This window comes from Bombyx mori, chromosome 25 (assembly GCF_030269925.1).
Source record: "Bombyx mori chromosome 25, ASM3026992v2".
Classification (NCBI taxonomy): Eukaryota; Metazoa; Arthropoda; class Insecta; order Lepidoptera; family Bombycidae; genus Bombyx; species Bombyx mori.
The window spans coordinates 11,475,964-11,495,473 of NC_085131.1; the positions used below are offsets into that span (position 1 = coordinate 11,475,964).

At 34.8% G+C, this 19,510-nt stretch overlaps 2 protein-coding genes across 4 annotated transcripts in view; one reads left to right on the plus strand and one right to left on the minus strand.

Moving 5' to 3' along the window:
• The window catches only part of LOC101739525 (hypoxia-inducible factor 1-alpha), a 121,441-nt gene extending 119,250 nt beyond the window's left edge, over positions 1–2,191 (minus strand). For all 3 annotated transcript variants that reach the window (XM_062676166.1, XM_038020254.2, XM_062676167.1), the window contains exon 1: positions 1,890–2,191. In XM_062676166.1, coding sequence (XP_062532150.1) covers positions 1,890–1,921 — 32 coding nt within the window. In that variant the 5' untranslated portion in view covers positions 1,922–2,191. The remainder of the gene's footprint in view (positions 1–1,889) is intronic.
• A 15,413-nt stretch (positions 2,192–17,604) lies between these two features.
• Positions 17,605–19,065, plus strand: LOC105841331 (uncharacterized). The gene has a single exon (XM_038020443.1). It carries the CDS (start codon positions 17,605–17,607, stop codon positions 19,063–19,065), a length of 1,461 nt encoding a protein of 486 aa, XP_037876371.1.
• Positions 19,066–19,510: the final 445 nt, after the last annotated feature.

Here is a 19,510-nt window from a genome sequence, read left to right on the forward strand (position 1 = left end):
CAGACGATTTGTGACCCAGGCCAAATCAAGCTACTTTTACTTCCCCATTTGTTTTAAGCTAATTTCTGCAGTCCTCCTTTCCTATTTTGAGCACTGGTGGTAGGATCGGCAATAAAACTGGTTTTAATCACTGTTCTTACTATTTTGACTGACAGTTTTCAGTAATATAAGCCATTTATGAAAACGATTAGATTTCGAGATGGAGTATTTTATACATATGCTAAACTTAGTTAAATTATGTAGCATATGATGTGGAAGTTAAAAGAAAAATAGAGAAAATCATTGAATTAACATTTAATACAACTAAAGCTTATTAACAGATTTAAATATAGCCAGCCAACATGTCTCAAATTTGATCATGAATTCTATTTGAATGGTGAGACAGTTACTATATAAATAGTTGAAACTTCTTTAGTTAAATTTATCAAAATCTAGTAAAAACTTGGACCACCTCTTGTCTGTACATCATCAAAAAGCTCAAATCTTTAGTTGATTGATTTATAATATAATTTTAAAACATATTTCACACCATTCATTATAATTAATCTCATTCTGACTTCAGATCCAATAATAATTCAATTTTATGCTGAATAGCTAGAAGTCTCTAATAATGTCTATCTGGTGTTTAGATATCCTCTATTATGAATTGAATGGTTGCGCATCAACAAGAAGATATCCTTTCATCGTTGGAAGGAAAAGTCTTAAAAATATCTCAAATATTCAACGTTTTAGGCAAGAAGAACTTTAGTGGTATTAGACCCTTTGAAACTGATCCAGTTTTAAGGCTTTAATTTCAAAGACAATTTATAAAATGAGATTCTTTATGAGTAATAGACTTTAGGGAACTAATTATTACTATTGATCGCAAGAGGTGGTCGGACAATTTACTATCATTACTATAACTCTAATGCAGCTATAATAAATTAAAATTAGACGTGCTTAATATGACATAAAGAGGTTCACAACTATGAACTCAATGGGATAAGTTTTACTGAATATTAGAAATAGTACCAGATTTCGCTTAATAGTTATCTATGTCTCATTAATATAGCTTTTCGGTCTATTTTTTATAACATAGGTCCTAGTATGGTATTTCTTAACCACACATAACATACTTTAGGTATGAAGTGTAGTTATTTTTTTTTAAGAATTACAATTAAAATACTTTATTTCAATTTATGACTTAAATTCATTATCAATTATTTTAGTAAAGTGAATGTTCATGATGTAATAGCTTTTCTTTTATGCATCATTAAGGTTGTGAATCATTCCAATTTCTTAACCATAAAATTTTAAATTACAGTATATCCATCTAAGTATATGCTATCGTTACGAAAATTATAAAAGAAATTTTTATGTACTGACATATCGTGAAATATTTTAACTAAGAATATGACAGACAACATTATTATTAAAAAACTAGAACAATGAATTTGTACATTAACAACTGGTTTAAGAAACTAATAAAGAAATAGTATGTTGCCTTTTGTCCAAATGAAACAATTACATCCACTTAGTGTTACAATTTAATGGAAATTCGCCTGTTTACCACATTTACTGCTTCATTTTTATCAAATTTAATAACAGAACATTAAATATTGGACAAATAAAGATAGCAAAGGCACTAAATGTAATGTACGTAAATGGTACTTTGGACCAGTCCCGTTATTTTTATTACACAATACGAGAACACATGGGAGACCATTACAAGAAAACAATTATCATAAAAAATATACAATAAAATAAGAGAAAGTTCAATCTTATGACTCTTGTCGACTCCAATACATCAAATTACAGACTGAAGTACCTGTTTTTTGAACTTTCGTGATTGTTTTCAAAGCCTGTTTAGGTTAGAACTGGAGATGTATTATGAATTAATAAACACTAACCTCCTTTTTTGATTTGCTGGTTTCGTAGACATTTCGATTTTTGTGATAAAAGACACTATTATGAAACTTCACGATATTAACACAATCTTAGAACACTGCCAAGGAGAGTATCATATCGCTTTCCACGATTATCTATAGTATTTGTTATGTCTAAAACACAATTATATCTCACTGATCACAATTTAGGTCATTTTACAATGCATTGAATACGAGAATATGCACTTTGTTATCAACTTGTATAGTAGAATACGAGATCGAAAACCGAATTTGACCACATAGGCACATCAAATAAAATACACTGTAAAGTACGTTTTCATTGATACCCTCAGTCAAGCAACTGTCAAAAACAGATTTAATTATTGGTGCAATCGAGAGTCATAGTATTTTGACCAATCACAATTGCTGTAAGTACAGAACTTACAGCAAGTTTGTGCGCTAAGATCAAATTCATCAGACTTTATTCAGAGTTGTAATACAAGTCAGAAGATGGCGCTTATAACAATTAGATTGAAAAAATAACTCAAACATACGAGAGATGTCGCTACTGAACCGTCACTTATGTCAGTTGATGAAAGAATATTATGGAAAAAATGGACAAGAATATTGTTAAATTTTACTACACTACCCTATGATGGCCATTTTGACTTTTGTCCACTCATGAAGTTTCGTATTAATAGTAATTACATTTTTGAAGAAACCAATTGCCGTTCTTTATTGTCAATAGTGACGGGCAGTTATTCATAAAATCTATCGAATATATTATTTTAGGACACAGAATTTATTTAATTATTTTTTTTATGAGATTATAATTACTGGTACATATTTACCACACAACTCAGCATTTATTTTTTGAAATTCAAAATTAAAAAAATAATAATACAGTCGTTGGCCACACAACTACTACCTCCGGCAAACTAGCGTCAATGCTCTATGCAAAACAAAGCAGTTTCGAGTTGATTTTGCTTCGAAAAGTACAAGTTGTGAGTGCACTGCGACTGTGATATAATTTTGACCCGGCTTTAGATTTCGGATAGTGATACTGCAGTACTGTTGACCCTTATTCGTTAATTTGGACTCTGTTTATGCCTTTTGTTGTGGATTTCGTCGATATGGCCGAACGTACGCAGAGAACTGTTTTAAACAGTCAGACACGTGAAATCGATAAACGCATTCGTAACTATTTGCACTTTTTGTGATGCAACTATAAATATGTTAAAAGCGGAATTAGTACGTCTTTTAAAAGAAAACAAACCAACCAAGATGCGATACGCCATTGACGAAATAGCGTTAGAGGCACAGAGTTATAGTCGGATTTTTTATTAGACGAAGTCAACTGACGTTTACTGTGTTGTCAGTTTTTGATGAAATAAAAATAGTGTTGTGACAAAGTGAACGATTGAAAAAACTCCTGAATTAATGAAATTGCCTCGATTGTCTAGTGAACAGTTGGTGTGCCGAATTGCCGATATCGGGTACGGGGTTCGAATTTTAGGCGTGCTTTGTACATACCAACGAGTTTTCGACGAAATATTATGTTCCTATAATATCTACCTGTACTGAATACCGAGTGTTTTAAACATTAAGAAAAACATTGCGAGGAAGTACTTGTAAGACTGTCCTATTTCCAATACATCATATAGTTGAAATTATAGATGTATAAAATATAACAATTATAGGTAAGTAATGAAAATAAAAAAGCTGATTGTAGTTACATACTACTAGCAACATATATTGGAGCACTTTAATACAATTTTATTGTAAAATATAAATAATACTCTTTTATAGTTTGAAATTAATGATTAACTCTTCACACTCATTGTTCATTCGTGATTGAACGAGAACTGAACGCATCACTATTACTTTAAATATAGCAACATTATTTCACAAAGTGACATTAGCTACTGTCAGCTAGCTTCGTCTAATTAAAAATCCGACTATATACGTATAACTCAATTGAGTTGGTGTGGGCTCAAATTGAAGGATATGCTGCAAGACACAATACAAAACCCCCATCTACCACCACCAAAATGCTAAAAATATTAGAAGAAACTTGTGTCCACAAGTGACTAAAGGAGACTGGGAAAAGGTTGTGAATAGAACTGTTAAATTAATAAGGGAAGATTATGAAAGAGATGTGAGCATAGATGATATTTTAGAAAAGGAACTTATAACTTGTGTCCACAAGTGACTAAAGGAGACTGGGAAAAGGTTGTGAATAGAACTGTTAAATTAATAAGGGAAGATTATGAAAGAGATGTGAGCATAGATGATATTTTAGAAAAGGAACTTATAATTTAATGTAGGTGATTAAAGCAGTGACGACAGTGAAAAGAGCATTATGGACGAATCTGATTAAATATAACCTTTTGTTGCACCTTTTTTGGTCTCTTTTTGTATTAATTTGTTTCTTGTGTACAAAGTATGTATATTCATTTTCGTTCCAATATTCAGATCATTCAAATATATTTAGTAAGCATTAATATTTTTGTTTTATTAAACCTTTTTAATCAGGTACTACTTGCAATAAAAACTTGTAGATTTCATTATATTTTTTTCGAGAATAAATTGACATTTCACGTCACTATTGTAATATGTCAAAACGGCCATCATAACGTGCCGATAGTATATGGTCGGGTTATATGTTTTAGATGTCAGTATGACACACTTGTTGAATTTCAAAATACAAATAACAATGTTAACTTTACCACCGGTTCCAAAAAAAGCCACAGTCCTGAGAAGAACCGGCGAAACAAACTCAGAGAGCTGTTTCTCACTTAGACTAATAGATGGCAGAGTTTCAATAGTTCGGAAGCAATAGTAGCACTTATACGAATTGTGATGCAAACAAAAATATCACTAACAGGACTTGATTTTCAAGTTTCGTTTTAGTTTTAAAACTTAATATTAAACAAAAAAAAATTAAGTAGATTTGCTTGATAGATGGCAGCAGTAGTCGCCAATTAAACGTTATTCGTTTCATTAGTCGTTTGAAAATTATGTAGGTACTATACTTTGAATTTGAATAAACCTGACAATGATTGAATGATAGTCGATAATATAATATAACTCGTAATACCATCAAATTCAAAACATCAATAAATTATCAAACACTAAGAACATCTGCATTGTTCAGCATATTTTGGATGTTATTGATAATGGCGTCTTCTTTGTTTCATTATATAGGTAAGAATGTATTTTAAAATCACAAACCGTGTATGTCAATGGTTCCCGAATCAATAGACATCATAACGTGAATACTGCGATGAGAAACGAAGTCAAAATCTTAAAGATGCCCCATCATGCCCCAGATGATAATTGCAGTAGGCAGCGGCTTGGCTCTGCTCCTGGCATTGCTGAAGTCCATCGGCGACGGTAACCACTTACCATCAGGTGGGCAGTACGCTCGTCTGCCTACAAAGGCAATAAACAAAAAAACAAAAAAAAAAACTGCGTCGCAGCAGAAACAGGTAGGACGGTGGAGTTTACTCGTACGAGAACACCATACGCTCTACCACCAGTGTGTAACTATCCGAAATGCAGTTGTTCCTTGCTTTCATGGCATGCAGAATATTAAGGTATTTACCATAGTGTAGGTATGCCTAAATTGGTATGTTTTATTTTATTTTTTTATTGCTTAGATGGTTGGACGAGCTCACTTGATGTTAAGTGGTTACTGGAGCCCATAGACATCTACATCGTAGACGCGCCACCCACTTTGAGATACAAGTTCTAAAGTCTCAGTATAGTTACAACGGCTGCCCCACCCTTCAAACCGAAACGCATTACTGCTTCACGGCAGAGATAGGCAGGGTGGTGGTACTTATCCGCGCAGACTCACAAGTGGTCCTACCACCAGTAATGAGGCAAATTATAATTTTGCGGGTTTGATTTTTATGACACGATGTTATTCCTTCACCGTGGAAGTCAATAGTGAACATTTGTTGAGAATGTAGGTACGTATTTCATTAGAAAAATTGCTACCCGCCCGCGAGATTCGAACACCGTTGCATCGCTTCAACACGAATGCACTGGACGGACGTCTTAGGCCACGACGACTTCAATCCACGCTCGCAACAAATATTAAGTTTGTTTATGGAAGTGATGTGTGTTCTATTTTATTTTAAGCACGACAATATTAATTGGTTCCATTATTGAAAATTAAAAAAGTTGCCAGTGATTGGTTTTTTTTAAGGAATTTTATGACCTGATAACTAGGACCTTTAGGTCATGTCTTATTTTAATTTTTAGTCTTCTTGAAAAATATGTATATTAAACAATTATACACATTTAAACCTGAAGAAACACTAAATAGACAAAATAAAACAAATCACACAACTTGACTCGCGTCCCCGCCAAAAAGTCCAAAGTGATAGGTGAGTGATTGGATGTACAGTTAATGTAGGTTTCATACTTCAGTGGATAATGTTTAAAAGTTCATATACGTCAAATGTCACTATAGTAATACCTCGTTTCGTTCCACAATATGGAGAACTTGAACACGTCAGAATTTCGAATACCTACCGGCAAAGTCACATTAATGTAATACGCTAATGCTACGCGAACGCTTATTATTATTCATTATTTTGTTATTGCTTAAATGGGTGAATGAGCTCACAGCCCACCTGGTGTTAATTGGTTGCTGGAGCCCATGGATATCTACAACGTAAATGCCGCCACCTACCTTGAGATATGAGTTCTAATGTCTCAGTATAGTTACAACGGCTGCCCCACCCTTTAAATCCAATACTGTACAGTTTTCTTAGTCAAAAAAGCGAGTATAAACCGTTGAAAAACTTTTAAATATCCTTGCAAAGGTTCAAATACCTTACAGCCAAGTACAACAAGGTCAGGGACGACTAAGGTATCCACCATTTTGTCTGATTTAAAGTTGGCCTGTGAATTTTAACAATATACATCCAGTTCTATTAATATTACATACTTTCCATTAATTTAATCACAAAAACCACGTGTGATAATGATTATAATTAAGGGCATCAAGAAAATCGGACCGCAGGTGCATCTCATGAATTTTATTATTTCCGCTGACACATTATTTACGTGTAGCTAGTGTGAATAATAAATTATTCGAATGGACAGTAGATCGATTATCGGTATAGCAATTTGAATTCTTGAACGAGTTTCCATTTTTATGAACACAACACTATTTTTTGTCTGAAATTCTGAACGGAAGGTCCATTCAGATTTTGGGCTGAATCTTTGACCAGCCCATGTATTGGGATTGTTGTTTATTATTTCGTGGTTGAATTTACTTGTGTATTATCTATGCTAGGGACGCTATTATAATTAAACTTAGGTACCGTTGGACTTTTTGGCGGGAACACGAGGAGTGAAGTTCTGTGTTTTGTTTTATTTTGTCTATTTAGTGTTTCTTCAGGTTTAAATGTGTAATAACGGTGGTTTATTAACTGTTTAATATCTGTGAAAGTGCACAAATGTCGGAAAATGAAACAAAGCCGCTGGACGTAGCTTCTCGGGATCCTTCAAAAAGCCCACTGAAAAAGTCTCAGTAAATAACCACCATTTTACTGAGATTATATTTCATCCCATATCATATTATTATCTCATTTAATTTAATTTCATCTCAGTTGATTAATCTCTCAAATTAATCATCTTCATTTCATTTTACTCTATATTATCATTTTTCATAAAAATAAGAATATAAATTAAAATAAGACTTGACCTAAAGGTCTTAGTTACCAGGTCATAAAATCCCTTAAAACAAAAAAAAACTTACCGTTGAATAAACACCTAAAGTGTCATAAATATTATTGTATTCAATGCATAGACCTATATAGTAGGGACACGACATATTGTTCTATACGTACAATTGCTTATATAAATAGCACCCATTTTGAAGGCACATACATAAACATATATCTATCTCGTTCTTACTCAGCACTTTAACTCGCAGGAAAACAATATAACAGTATTTCAGTGCGTACATAAAATGAAACATGAATATACGTAAATGTCTCCATCTCCGTCTAATGAGGCCGAAAATCCGCCATGTTTAGCGCGCCAAATGTCATTGTCACGTCAGTTCGGCCGTCTGTTTTGGGTTGTACATTATTTATTGACTTTGATATCGATTTAATATGATTGCTTATATAACATTTCTTATTTTATCATGCTTAAAACATACAAAAATAATAATTAAAACATATTTTATAGGATCTCAAGAAAGTCGATGCCCCAAAACTATTATCTATATATATTTAAATTCATTATGGAGCCCTCATCCGAAAAATCGGATCGGACCATTTTTCGGTCGGAATCTATTGATCATGACACTAATCATAAACACCTCTTTAAAATATGTCATCAAAACATATTTAGACATTCTGTTTAGATATTTCGGGAAAAAGGCTACCGACAAAATCTCTTCGGAACTATTTAAATAAAATAGTTTTATTCCGCAGTGAGTAAAACACTATTGTAAATTTGTTAAATATTTAATAATTAAGTTAATTTAGAGAGGAAGTCACAAGGAATGACGTTTGTAATTAATGAATAAATGTTCTGTAGGTGTTTTTTTTTTCACGCGGTCCCTTGATAAGTTTAAAATTTGAATCACTCTCAAGCGAAAGTGATTCAAATGGTGCGGCGCACCTTCCTTGGGGTGCGCTGCGGTAGTATGTTACGGACTTTAGAGTCAGCAAAACAATTAAAATAGATTGTAATAGTCTAAGAAAAACACGTACTCAAAATACGATAACATTTAGCATGCTAGAAATGGGCTGATGGCTTTGAACTACGCCATATCTTTATGTTTTGCGACAAACGACAACTTTATAAAATCAGTGTAGCAACTTTTAAAAATCATCATATCGTTTACTTGGCAAATTCGAAGGACGAACTTGTCTTAGATTTCACCCATCTAAATCATATCATATTTGCACATAACAATATACCTACTTACTTCCCATTAAAGTATAAATTCTACAAATAAATAATACTCAACAATATTTAAAATAAAATGAGCCAAGAACGTTTATCGATAAAACCTGATAACATTGAAATCTTTTGTACAGCACTAAAGCCGCCATGTTTTGTGGCCAGATGACGTCACACGGGCACGAAATTTTGGTTGACGTTTCATTTCCATAGGTTTCCTACTTCATTGATTCAATGTTAATGTATGTTTAATGTATTTATTTTCTATGGTAAAATTACTACTATATTTCTATTACTAGAAAAAAAACACAATAACTAGCTGTTGGTATTCTACATTATATTTATAAGCTATAATTTCTAGCACAAAACGCTGTGTTCATAACCACATGAATAATGAACTTCACCTGCTACCAAAAATACTTTGAAGCCTCATTGTTCTGTCTCATAAATCAGGCCATACTTTCGACAGCCTATATCTAAGCAGGAAAACAGAATTCATAAATCTTTTTGATAATACAGACACATCATATACGATTACACTTCAGCGAAGATTTAACAGAGATATAGATTAAATAAATCGTGTTCATAGATGATACGGACACTTCAACAATAGACAATTTGGATGTGGTTCGTGCGATAAACAATACAATCATTGAAATGTAACGATACGCGGGATGACTAGGAAAATTTAAGAAAAAAAAGTCTCCGCAGACTCGTCCTATTGCGTCTTGTTGCACGGGTAGGTATGTCGCTGAGTGTATTATTGTATCGAATCAGGCCACTAATCCACAATTATTAAGATTGAAATTCATAAAGTATGGTAAATGGAAAAACATTGTGTAATAAAAGCATACGTAGGTACTGTATTCTTATTGATATTCACCGTTCATTTAATATTAAATTATCACCTACTCCTTCATTTCCTAGTTGATTGTACAAATTTCGTTAGAGTCGAGAATCGAAGGGGTTCGAATATTTGATGAAGCATTCGCGCCATTTATTTTTCATCGTTTTGATTAACTATAGAAAAATATTTTTAATAGTCACTAATCTATAATATTTTATTTAATCAATACTCACAACGTTCATTTGAGGTCAATACAGATTACAGAAAATTAAGAATGGCATTAAGGTTAAATTTCTTTTTTTCGTGGAATCTCACGTGACTTATGAGATTGAACTAATTTAAAATTTTAAATGTCACTACTATCATTGATTTAATATGGAAGTTTATCGCTTCTATTAGTCTCGATCTACAATCATTAATCTTTTGAAAACGGGAAGAATTTACGAACTCCTTTGTATAATTCCATCCAATTAATTACACGCTTGATTCTTTAAAATACTTGAAAGCGAATCTTTGCCTAATCTGAAGATCTCCACTCCGAGAGGATCCACCTGGGAGGCCCTAAGAAATATTGGTCATTTGTTGGATTAATGAGTTTACACGGGAAATGGTAATTTCGGTCATTAATGGCCACTCGGACGGATTGCCGGCTTCAACTGAAGGAGCGCTTATAGGTGGAAGTGTTTTTAAAGGGTTATGGTTATTCGAGTTTGGGAGCCAAATAATCTCTGTGGATTACACAGGAAGCTGCTTGATTGATCGGCTGTTTTATGCATTCCATTAATTACAATGAAAACCGGGCAGTCTCCCCGGACTCTGTTTTTTTTTATGCCCTTGTAGGAAGACACATACGATTGATGGTGAGTGGTTACGGTCGCTCACGGATGGCAGCAGTGCCAGGAGCAAAGCCAAGTCGCTGCCCACCGCTAAGTACTCTCCACTAAACTGTTAGTGCGGTTGTCTCAGTACACAATCTTTGTATGCGGTCTTAGGCCTAGGCCGCACTACAGTTTTTTCCCGGGAGCGGTTAACCGCTATAACCGCGATACCGTATAAGACGCTCACACCACAATTATTAACCGCGAATTCGCCTGCGATCTTCACAGTTTGAAGATGGATAAATTTCAAAAAAGCAATATGTAGTGTTGCTCTGGTACTAAGAAATAGAAAAAAAGACAACGAAAATTTCACAAATGTTGGGTCTATCCACTTACTAGCCGTAGATTTGAGAAAGGATTCTTTCATAAGAAATATCAAAGGACAATGTCCAAAAGTGGGCCAACTTTATGTCAAAACTATTTGTACTTGAAAAACTATGCCTTATTTTTTTACGTTGTTTAATTTATGTATCAACATTTCTTTCGCCCTGGCATTGTTTAACAAAAGTTTTAATTACCGGTAAAATGGGGCGATTAGGGATTGAAAGGCGAATCGGGAAAAAACCGGGAAAATCTTTCGACGCTCAATATAAGTTTTATATTCGTTGCAAAATCTTCCATTTTTTTGTAGTTTAATAGTAGAATGTTGAAAGTTCACAAAACAACTCTGAATATGCATGATAATAGCTGCTAACTTATAAAAAATCGCGTTTCAAATTAACTTCCTGTGGTGGTCATTATTTTAGTGCTAGAAACTTTGCTCTCTTTTATTTATTTGATAATAATAAAAGACGACTATGATTTATAAACGTTATTTAGTGTTTGAACCAGCATATATATTAAAGGTAAGTCTCAGTTGTTATTGGTTTTAATGTATTTGATTAAATAAAAATACATGTAAAAATCTGTTGTTTTTGGGGATATTGGGGACGTCTTAGGTACAAATAACAACGAAAAAGGGGTCAATTGGGATGAGAATACGTGAAATGGAAACGACCTAAGTATAAATAGGTACAGGTTTGTAGGGTTGTCTATGTAGTTATAACAATATTTTTTAAATTTGTTGGTAAAAATCTGGTTTATCGAAGCGAAATTGGGAATAAGTCTTTAGTTGAAATAGATAAGCAATTTAATATAAGTAAGTCGATTTTGCAGAGACATGTAACAAGATCAATGAAATCTCAAGGTGGACAAAAATGTCTAAGTAATACATAATAAAATATTTAATATTTGTTCAGAGTGGGGGTAATCATCTGATTAATCCATGGAATAACCGACACACCTAATCTCTTAACCCAGATAGAAATATCAGCCCCTAAGTACTTACCAAGAACGGATAAATATAAACCGTTTCTAAGAAAGCCCACTATATATGTGTAAATATATATATATATATATATATATATATATATATATATATATATATAAGTGGGATATCGGTACTTTTTTGTTAATTCACACTGGCACACGACTTTAATTTTTAAAAGAAGAAAATATAAATGACAGATATAAGTTTGACAGAACGATGTTACGAAGATGTATGTAGTTTTTTTTTGAAAGAATAAAAGATTTTGTTGTTAAACTAAATATCCACTAGATTTCGCCATACCTTCCCACATCTCTTTGGGGGCTCGTCCGGGATACCGTTCAGGATGTCGTTCGGTGATAAATCACAGTGGATTGAAGAATTTTTACAGAGATAAGTTGACCGCTACCAGTGCATTTACGTTGTGCATCGAAGACTTTGAGATGTGTAAAAATAACGATTTTATGATGAAGTATTATTGATGAAGTTTTGTGTAACGTTATTTTATGCAAACTTATTATGAAGATTACATAAGATTTTTTACTGAAGATTACTTAAGAAGAAAACTTATTCTGAAAATTATAATTAACGACTGCTACGACTATTTACGAGTTCAACGAGACGATTATCTTTTTTTTGCATAAAAAATTTATACTGTATTCGAAAGTAAAAAAATGGCTCCTAAGAAGAATAATGATAGTGATGAAAGAGAAGACGTTGAGGTGCATATCTCGTTTCGTGATTTGGAGCAGTCCATGACACCTTTCACCGGAGATGATACTTACCCGATTTCGGAGTTTTTTGATGAATTTGAAGATGTTGCTGATTTGATGAAGTGGACTAAAGTGGAAAGATTGATCTATGCAAAGAAACTTTTGGGTGGAACAGCAAAGCTATTTTTAAGATCTATTGGTAGAGCTAAAGACTATCCTACTTTGAAGGAAGCCCTTATTGAAGAATTTGGCCCTAAGTTTAATAGTGCTAAGATTCACAAGAGCCTTATTTCACGAAAGATAAAAAATGATGAAACGTTACAACAATATTTTTTAGTTATGAAAGAAATAGCAGTGCATGGAAGAGTAGATGATGCTGCTTTAATGGAATACGTTATAGATGGTATCAATGATCCTGAATCTAACAAAGCAATTTTATATGGAGCTACAGATTTGAAAGATTTTCGAAAGAAGCTAGACATTTACAGTGATTTTCGAAAGAAGCTGGACGTTTACAGTGATCTTCAAAAGAAAATGAGTACACTATCATATCACCAGGTAGTTCCGCAAGTAAATTCAGATGCAGGGACAACGTCATTAAGAAAACCGCATTTTAAAAGATGCTATAACTGTGGTGATTTAGACCATCAATCCCCCGGCTGTACAAAGGGCATTAAATACTTTAAGTGTAATGGATTCGGTCACAAGGGAAACGAATGTAAGAATGAAGTTAAGAAGTCTTTAATTATTCAGAAGAAAAACGAAGAAGAAAAAATCCCTTACAAGAAAGTGTTATTGAATAGAACAGAGATGGTGGCTTTGATCGATACAGGTAGTGACGCGAATCTTATTAAACATTCAGAATTTGAAAAAATTGAAAATAATATCCAACATTATGACAAGAATTCAGAAGTTCGTCTTACTGGTATTGCTAACAAAGAAATACTTATCAAAGGTGTTTTTACTACTCAGCTACATATTGATAATGCTGTTACTGATATCAAATTTTACATTGTGGAAGATGATATAATACCTGTAAAGCTGATCATTGGCAACCCCATACTGCGTGAATTCGAAGTTAAGTTTACAAGAAATGGTATTGTAATGGAGAAGATACCACTTTGTGCTATTGTTGCAGAGAAGGACGAGGTCAAAGAAGACTACAAGAAATTAAGAAAAGAACATTACAAGAAGTTAGAGACAGAAGATTATAAGAAGTTAGAGAAAGAAGACTGCAAGAAGTTGGTTAAAGTACCTTACCAGAATCATTTGACACAAAATAGAATACTGTACAAAGAGAAGAATGGAAGTAGTTTTATCGCTGTACTAAAGAAGATGGAAAAAGAAATTATAAGAGAGAATCATAGAAGAGGACGACTAAAAGTTGAAGATTGGGAATGGAGGAGGTCCGATACATACGACTAGCCTTGTTAATTTTATTAAGCTATGAACTGATTCGTCTGAGGCAGACGAATGGGTAGGAATGGCCGAGTGGGATATCGGTACTTTTTTGTTAATTCACACTGGCACACGACTTTAATTTTTAAAAGAAGAAAATATAAATGACAGATATAAGTTTGACAGAACGATGTTACGAAGATGTATGTAGTTTTTTTTTGAAAGAATAAAAGATTTTGTTGTTAAACTAAATATCCACTAGATTTCGCCATACCATCCCACATATATATATATATATATATATATATATATATATATATATATATATATATATATATATATATATATATATATATATATATATATATATATATATATTTATTTTGTTGTTACTGCACTGTCGATTACACCTATAATTGAGGTGATGTCTGTCATGTACTTTTGTCAGTTTATCAATTTTTTTATTGATGATCACTTTGTTGGTGCAACTAAATAAATAAGTTAATTAAAACTATATATAAAAATAAAAGTAGTGCCAACCCTAGCAAATTACTCATTTCGTCCCAATTAACCGCAATTTTCGGGTAAATAGGGATTACACCTATTTTTGCATTTTTTGCATAAACTGGAATGCTAGTTGCATAATTTTAAATTAGACAACAAAGATGCCCCCAAGACTCAATCATTTTGATCCTGATATAGCATTATATACATCAACAACTACCTTAAAATTGCTCATAAAGTTGGAATTTGTCCCTAATCGCCCCATTTTACGGTACTTATTTGATAACATCCCAAAACTTAGTACCATAGTTTTTAAATTCGCCAATAGGCAAAGGGCTTAGCCCATACAGCCTTTTAGTAAACCTATATGCTGCCAAACGAAAGAGTTGTCTGTTGAACAACAAATTAAAAAAAAAAACTAATGATTATAATTCAGACTTTTTAGTTTATTTTTGTTCAATTCAATATTTATATATTGTAATTGGTTCTTTTTTAATGAGAGTAGACATAAAACCTCTCGCATGGCCACTTATAAAAAAGAAACATAAGAAGAAAACGTCAAAAAAATAAAAAAGAAGACTATCGCCGACCGCACCGCACGCGCTGTACACGCACACGCCGCTTATTTTTTCACAAATATTTTCATGGACTCAAATTAATTCTCTATTATACAAACTCTTACTGACGACCATATTCGTCGTTGCGCGAGTGATATACAAGTTTTATAGACAATAATTTAGAAGAGTGCCGTGTCAAGTCGCCGCCATTACGCGTCGTCCAGCAGTGGCGTCGAATTCTGCAGCCTGGAAGAAGCTAGCGACGGGTTGGCAGGTACGTCTACTCCTCATAGCCTAGCCTCGGCCTTCCCCTCTTTTGTGCATCTTTAGCGATACTCGCCCCCGCAAAACTTTCTTCAAAAATATTGAACCAGCGCACCGCCGTGGTGGAAAATTTGTAAAGAGTTTTTCCCACTATTATTGGTCCTTCGAGCCGGATTACATTTTAATCATCGCTGATCACCGCTTATTACGCGAATAAACACGCTTTATTATATATTTTCATATTTTATTCGCACCGCATTTCATCATATTTCATTATTTTGACAGGTCATTGACCTTTACATACGCAATCCGCAACGATGACTTCGTCTGAACAGAAATTGACAATTCTAGAATGTCAACGACAAGTCTATTTCGAACACATACAACGTATTTACGATTTATCTCGCAGTAATTTAAATGATCCTGAAACATTGGAAAACTTTCTTTGTTCGGTAGAAACAATCGATGAGACCCGCATTAATTTCCAACAATGTCTCAAGGATATAAATCAATTAATATTAAAAATCGACTCCGATTCTAAGCCCGACTTCAATAAGTGGCTCGCTTTTGAAGATTTATATTGTCGTATCAAACGTAAACGTTCGCAGTTAGAATCAAAACCCACCATGTCTGTCAAAAGAAATGACGACTGTTGGCAAGGTGTTAAATTAGCTCGCATTGAAATTCCCGAATTCGATGGGAACCCTAACGATTGGCCGCTATTTTTCGCGACTTTTAAAAACGCTGTACATTTGAACACATCTCTTTCTCTCACTGAAAAAATGTTTTATCTCGCTAGTAAATTAAAAAACAAAGCTAAAAATGTTTATGCCGGTTTCATTCCATGCGCTGAGAATTACGAAACTATTTACAAAGCACTCGTGTCAAAATATGAAGACAAAAGGAACCTAGCAGGTACTTATCTGAATCAAATATTTTCATTGAAACCGATTTCTTCAGTCACTGCTGAAAATTTAGAGAATCTTGTCGATCAATTTTCAAACTCATACCTCGCTCTTAATAATTTACAAATACCTAACTTGTGTGACTTCGTCATGTCCTACACTTTATTACACCGCTTAGATACAGAAACCGCACGTCTTTTTGAGATGAATAATTGTGATAAGGACATACCTACTTATCAGGATTTAATTTCATTTGTTCGTGATCGTATAAAAGTTTTAAATCGGACAGGTAATAACAACCTGAACAGCGCAAGTACTTCAACGAAGCCTATGCATAACAATGCAAATAAAAATAGCTCACGATCATTTGTCGTAAACAACACTGCATGTCAGTTGTGCAATGACTCTAATCATAACCACCTATATTCTTGCCCGAAATTTAAATCGCTTACCCCGCGTGAACGTTATGATTATATAAAAAATATACGTGCTTGTATCAACTGTCTAAGTTTACAACATAACACAAATACTTGTAAATCTGAGAATAGATGCGCTAATTGTAAAAAGTTACATCATACGACTCTTTGCTTTGCTGAGAAAGCATCAGCTGCATTGCCGCCGGTACAGCCGCCTCAGTACTTACACCGCCGCACTGATAACAATACGCATAGTCCAGTAGCCGTCGGTCAGAAATCTACCGCGTCTTCAAGTTCGATTTCTACCAAGCCTGTTTATAATAACGCTCCATTTTGTAGTATGAGTGCTAACTCAAATAACACGCGAAAAACTAACAATGTTTTACTTGACACCGTTCTTGCTGATGTGAAAAGAAGTGACGGAACTCTTGCTCAAATTAGAATTTTGATAGATAATGGATCACAAAACCATTTTGTTACCCGCCAAGCTTGTAAACATTTAGACCTTCGTATCTTCCACGACAATTCCGAACGATCCGTAAATGGAATAGGTACTAGCTCTCAAACTATAATCGGAACTACCGATGTAACGTTACTGTCTAGGTACGATGCAAGCTTTTGTTTACGCATAAACCCACTCGTTCTTAAAAATATTTCGAGTAACTTGCCGAGTTGTGAATTTGACATTTCGTCTCTTAATTACATATGTAATAATAATATACAGCTCGCGGACCCGCACTTTAATAAACCCGCTGAAATAGACATTCTGCTTGGCGCCGAAGTATTCATGCAGATCCTAAGACCTACAAAGTTGTTAGGTCCGCCTGGAAAACCTGATTTATTGGAAACCGCATTTGGATACATACTCTTAGGGTCGATCGCTTCGCTCCCTTGTCACAATAATACCGCGCCTAGTGATAACGATCACGCTTTTTTATCGTCGAGTAACGACTCGATCGAAACTTTAGTCTCAAAGTTCTGGGAGTTGGAGTCAGTTCCGACTAAAACACACATGTCTAAAGCCGAACAGGAATGTGAGGATTTTTATGATTTAAATACATACCGCGATAACACAACTGGACGTTACGTCACCGCTTTGCCTTTCTTGAGGTCGCCTACCGCTCTGGGCGATTCTCTTACAACCGCACGTCGCTGTCTGTCGTCACTCGAACGCAGATTTAAGACAAATATCGCTTTAAAAACTGATTACGATGCCGCGATGAGAGATTATCTCGAACGGAACATCATTTCACCCGCACCCGCTCTTACTGATACGAATTATTACGTCATCCCTCACCACGGCATAAGCCGAGAAGACAAACCGCTCCGCATTGTACTGAACGCAACTGCACGATGCATAGATACAAACGTTTCATTGAACGATTGTTTACATTCCGGTCCTAATTTGCAAGCAGACTTAACCGCGATTATTTTAAAATTTAGACTGTTTCCGATTGCTTTAACCGCCGACATCAAACAAATGTTTTTGGCTATAGGCATTCGTGAGGAAGACCGCCGCTTTTTGAATATACTATACAAATTTGACGAAGATGATACTGCGAAAATGTATCATTTTAATCGCGTTTGTTTTGGTCTACGGTGCTCGCCGTACCTTGCTATGAAGACAGTTAAGCGTCTCGCCCGCGATGAAACTGATTTCCCGATCGCTTCAGAAATCGCTAGTGATCATCTTTATATGGATGATCTAGGAGTTTCGGTAGATACGCCCGAGAATGGAATTCAGTTGGCTCATGATTTAATCGAACTATTCAAACGTGGTGGTTTCGACTTAGTTAAATTCGTTAGCAATTCGCCCGAGGTGTTAAAATCGATTCCGCAAGCCAACCGCTTATCTTCAAAAATTGAATTCGACAAGGAGGATAATATGAAGCTCCTAGGTCTAATTTGGTCACCGGTCGAGGATGAATTTTCAATCGCTATTAAATTCAACCCGCAAGCAAAATGTACAAAGCGCCTTATGCTTTCCACAATCGCTAAACTGTGGGACATAAACGGATTTTGTGCCCCTGTCATCTTACACGCAAAATTATTAATAAAAGCTCTCTGGGTAGCTCAGATTGATTGGGATGCAGAGCCTCCAAGCGACATCTGTGCTGCGTGGAAGCGCTTTCTTAATGAACTCCCCGCTCTGCAAGACTTTAAAATACCTCGCTTCGTAGGCATCGTGCCCGAGTCCCGTGTCATACTACTGGGATTTGCGGACGCTTCTGAAAAAGCGATGGGTGCTTCTGTGTATATTTGTGTACAACCGGCTTCCGGACCAAATGAAGTCAATTTAATTGGTGCCAAAAGCAAGGTCGCGCCGCTCAAGGTTATTTCCTTAGCCCGCCTAGAGCTTTGTGCTGCTGTATTATTATCGAAACTGTTTCGATTTGTTATCGACACTGTTTCTCCCCGCTGTCATGTCGACGAAATTTTCGCGTTTACTGATTCGACAGTGACCCTCCATTGAGTTCACTCGTCTCCGCATCGCTTTGATACTTTCATTGCGAACCGCATCGCACAAATACAGAACAACCTTGACCCCAAACACTTCTACCATTGTGAAGGTACGCAGAATCCCAGCGACTGCTTGAGTCGTGGTCTCACACCCGCTCAATTATTGAATCACCCGCTGTGGCTCTATGGCCCTACATGGGCTCGTGATAACGTCCATACATGGCCCATCAACCGCTTCACGTTTGATCCCGGAGAACCGGAACCTTTAACGCCTTCGCATTTTTTAACTCTCGGACCGCTAGACTCCTTTCATTCTGATCCGCGTTTAGATTCGGTAGATTTAGTTCGCAATAAACGACTTGTCGATGACATTGTTCAGAGATTCTGGAATCGCTGGAGGCGTGAGTACCTAAACACGCTTCAAACACGCGCTAAATGGAACACCAAATCTAATCCGG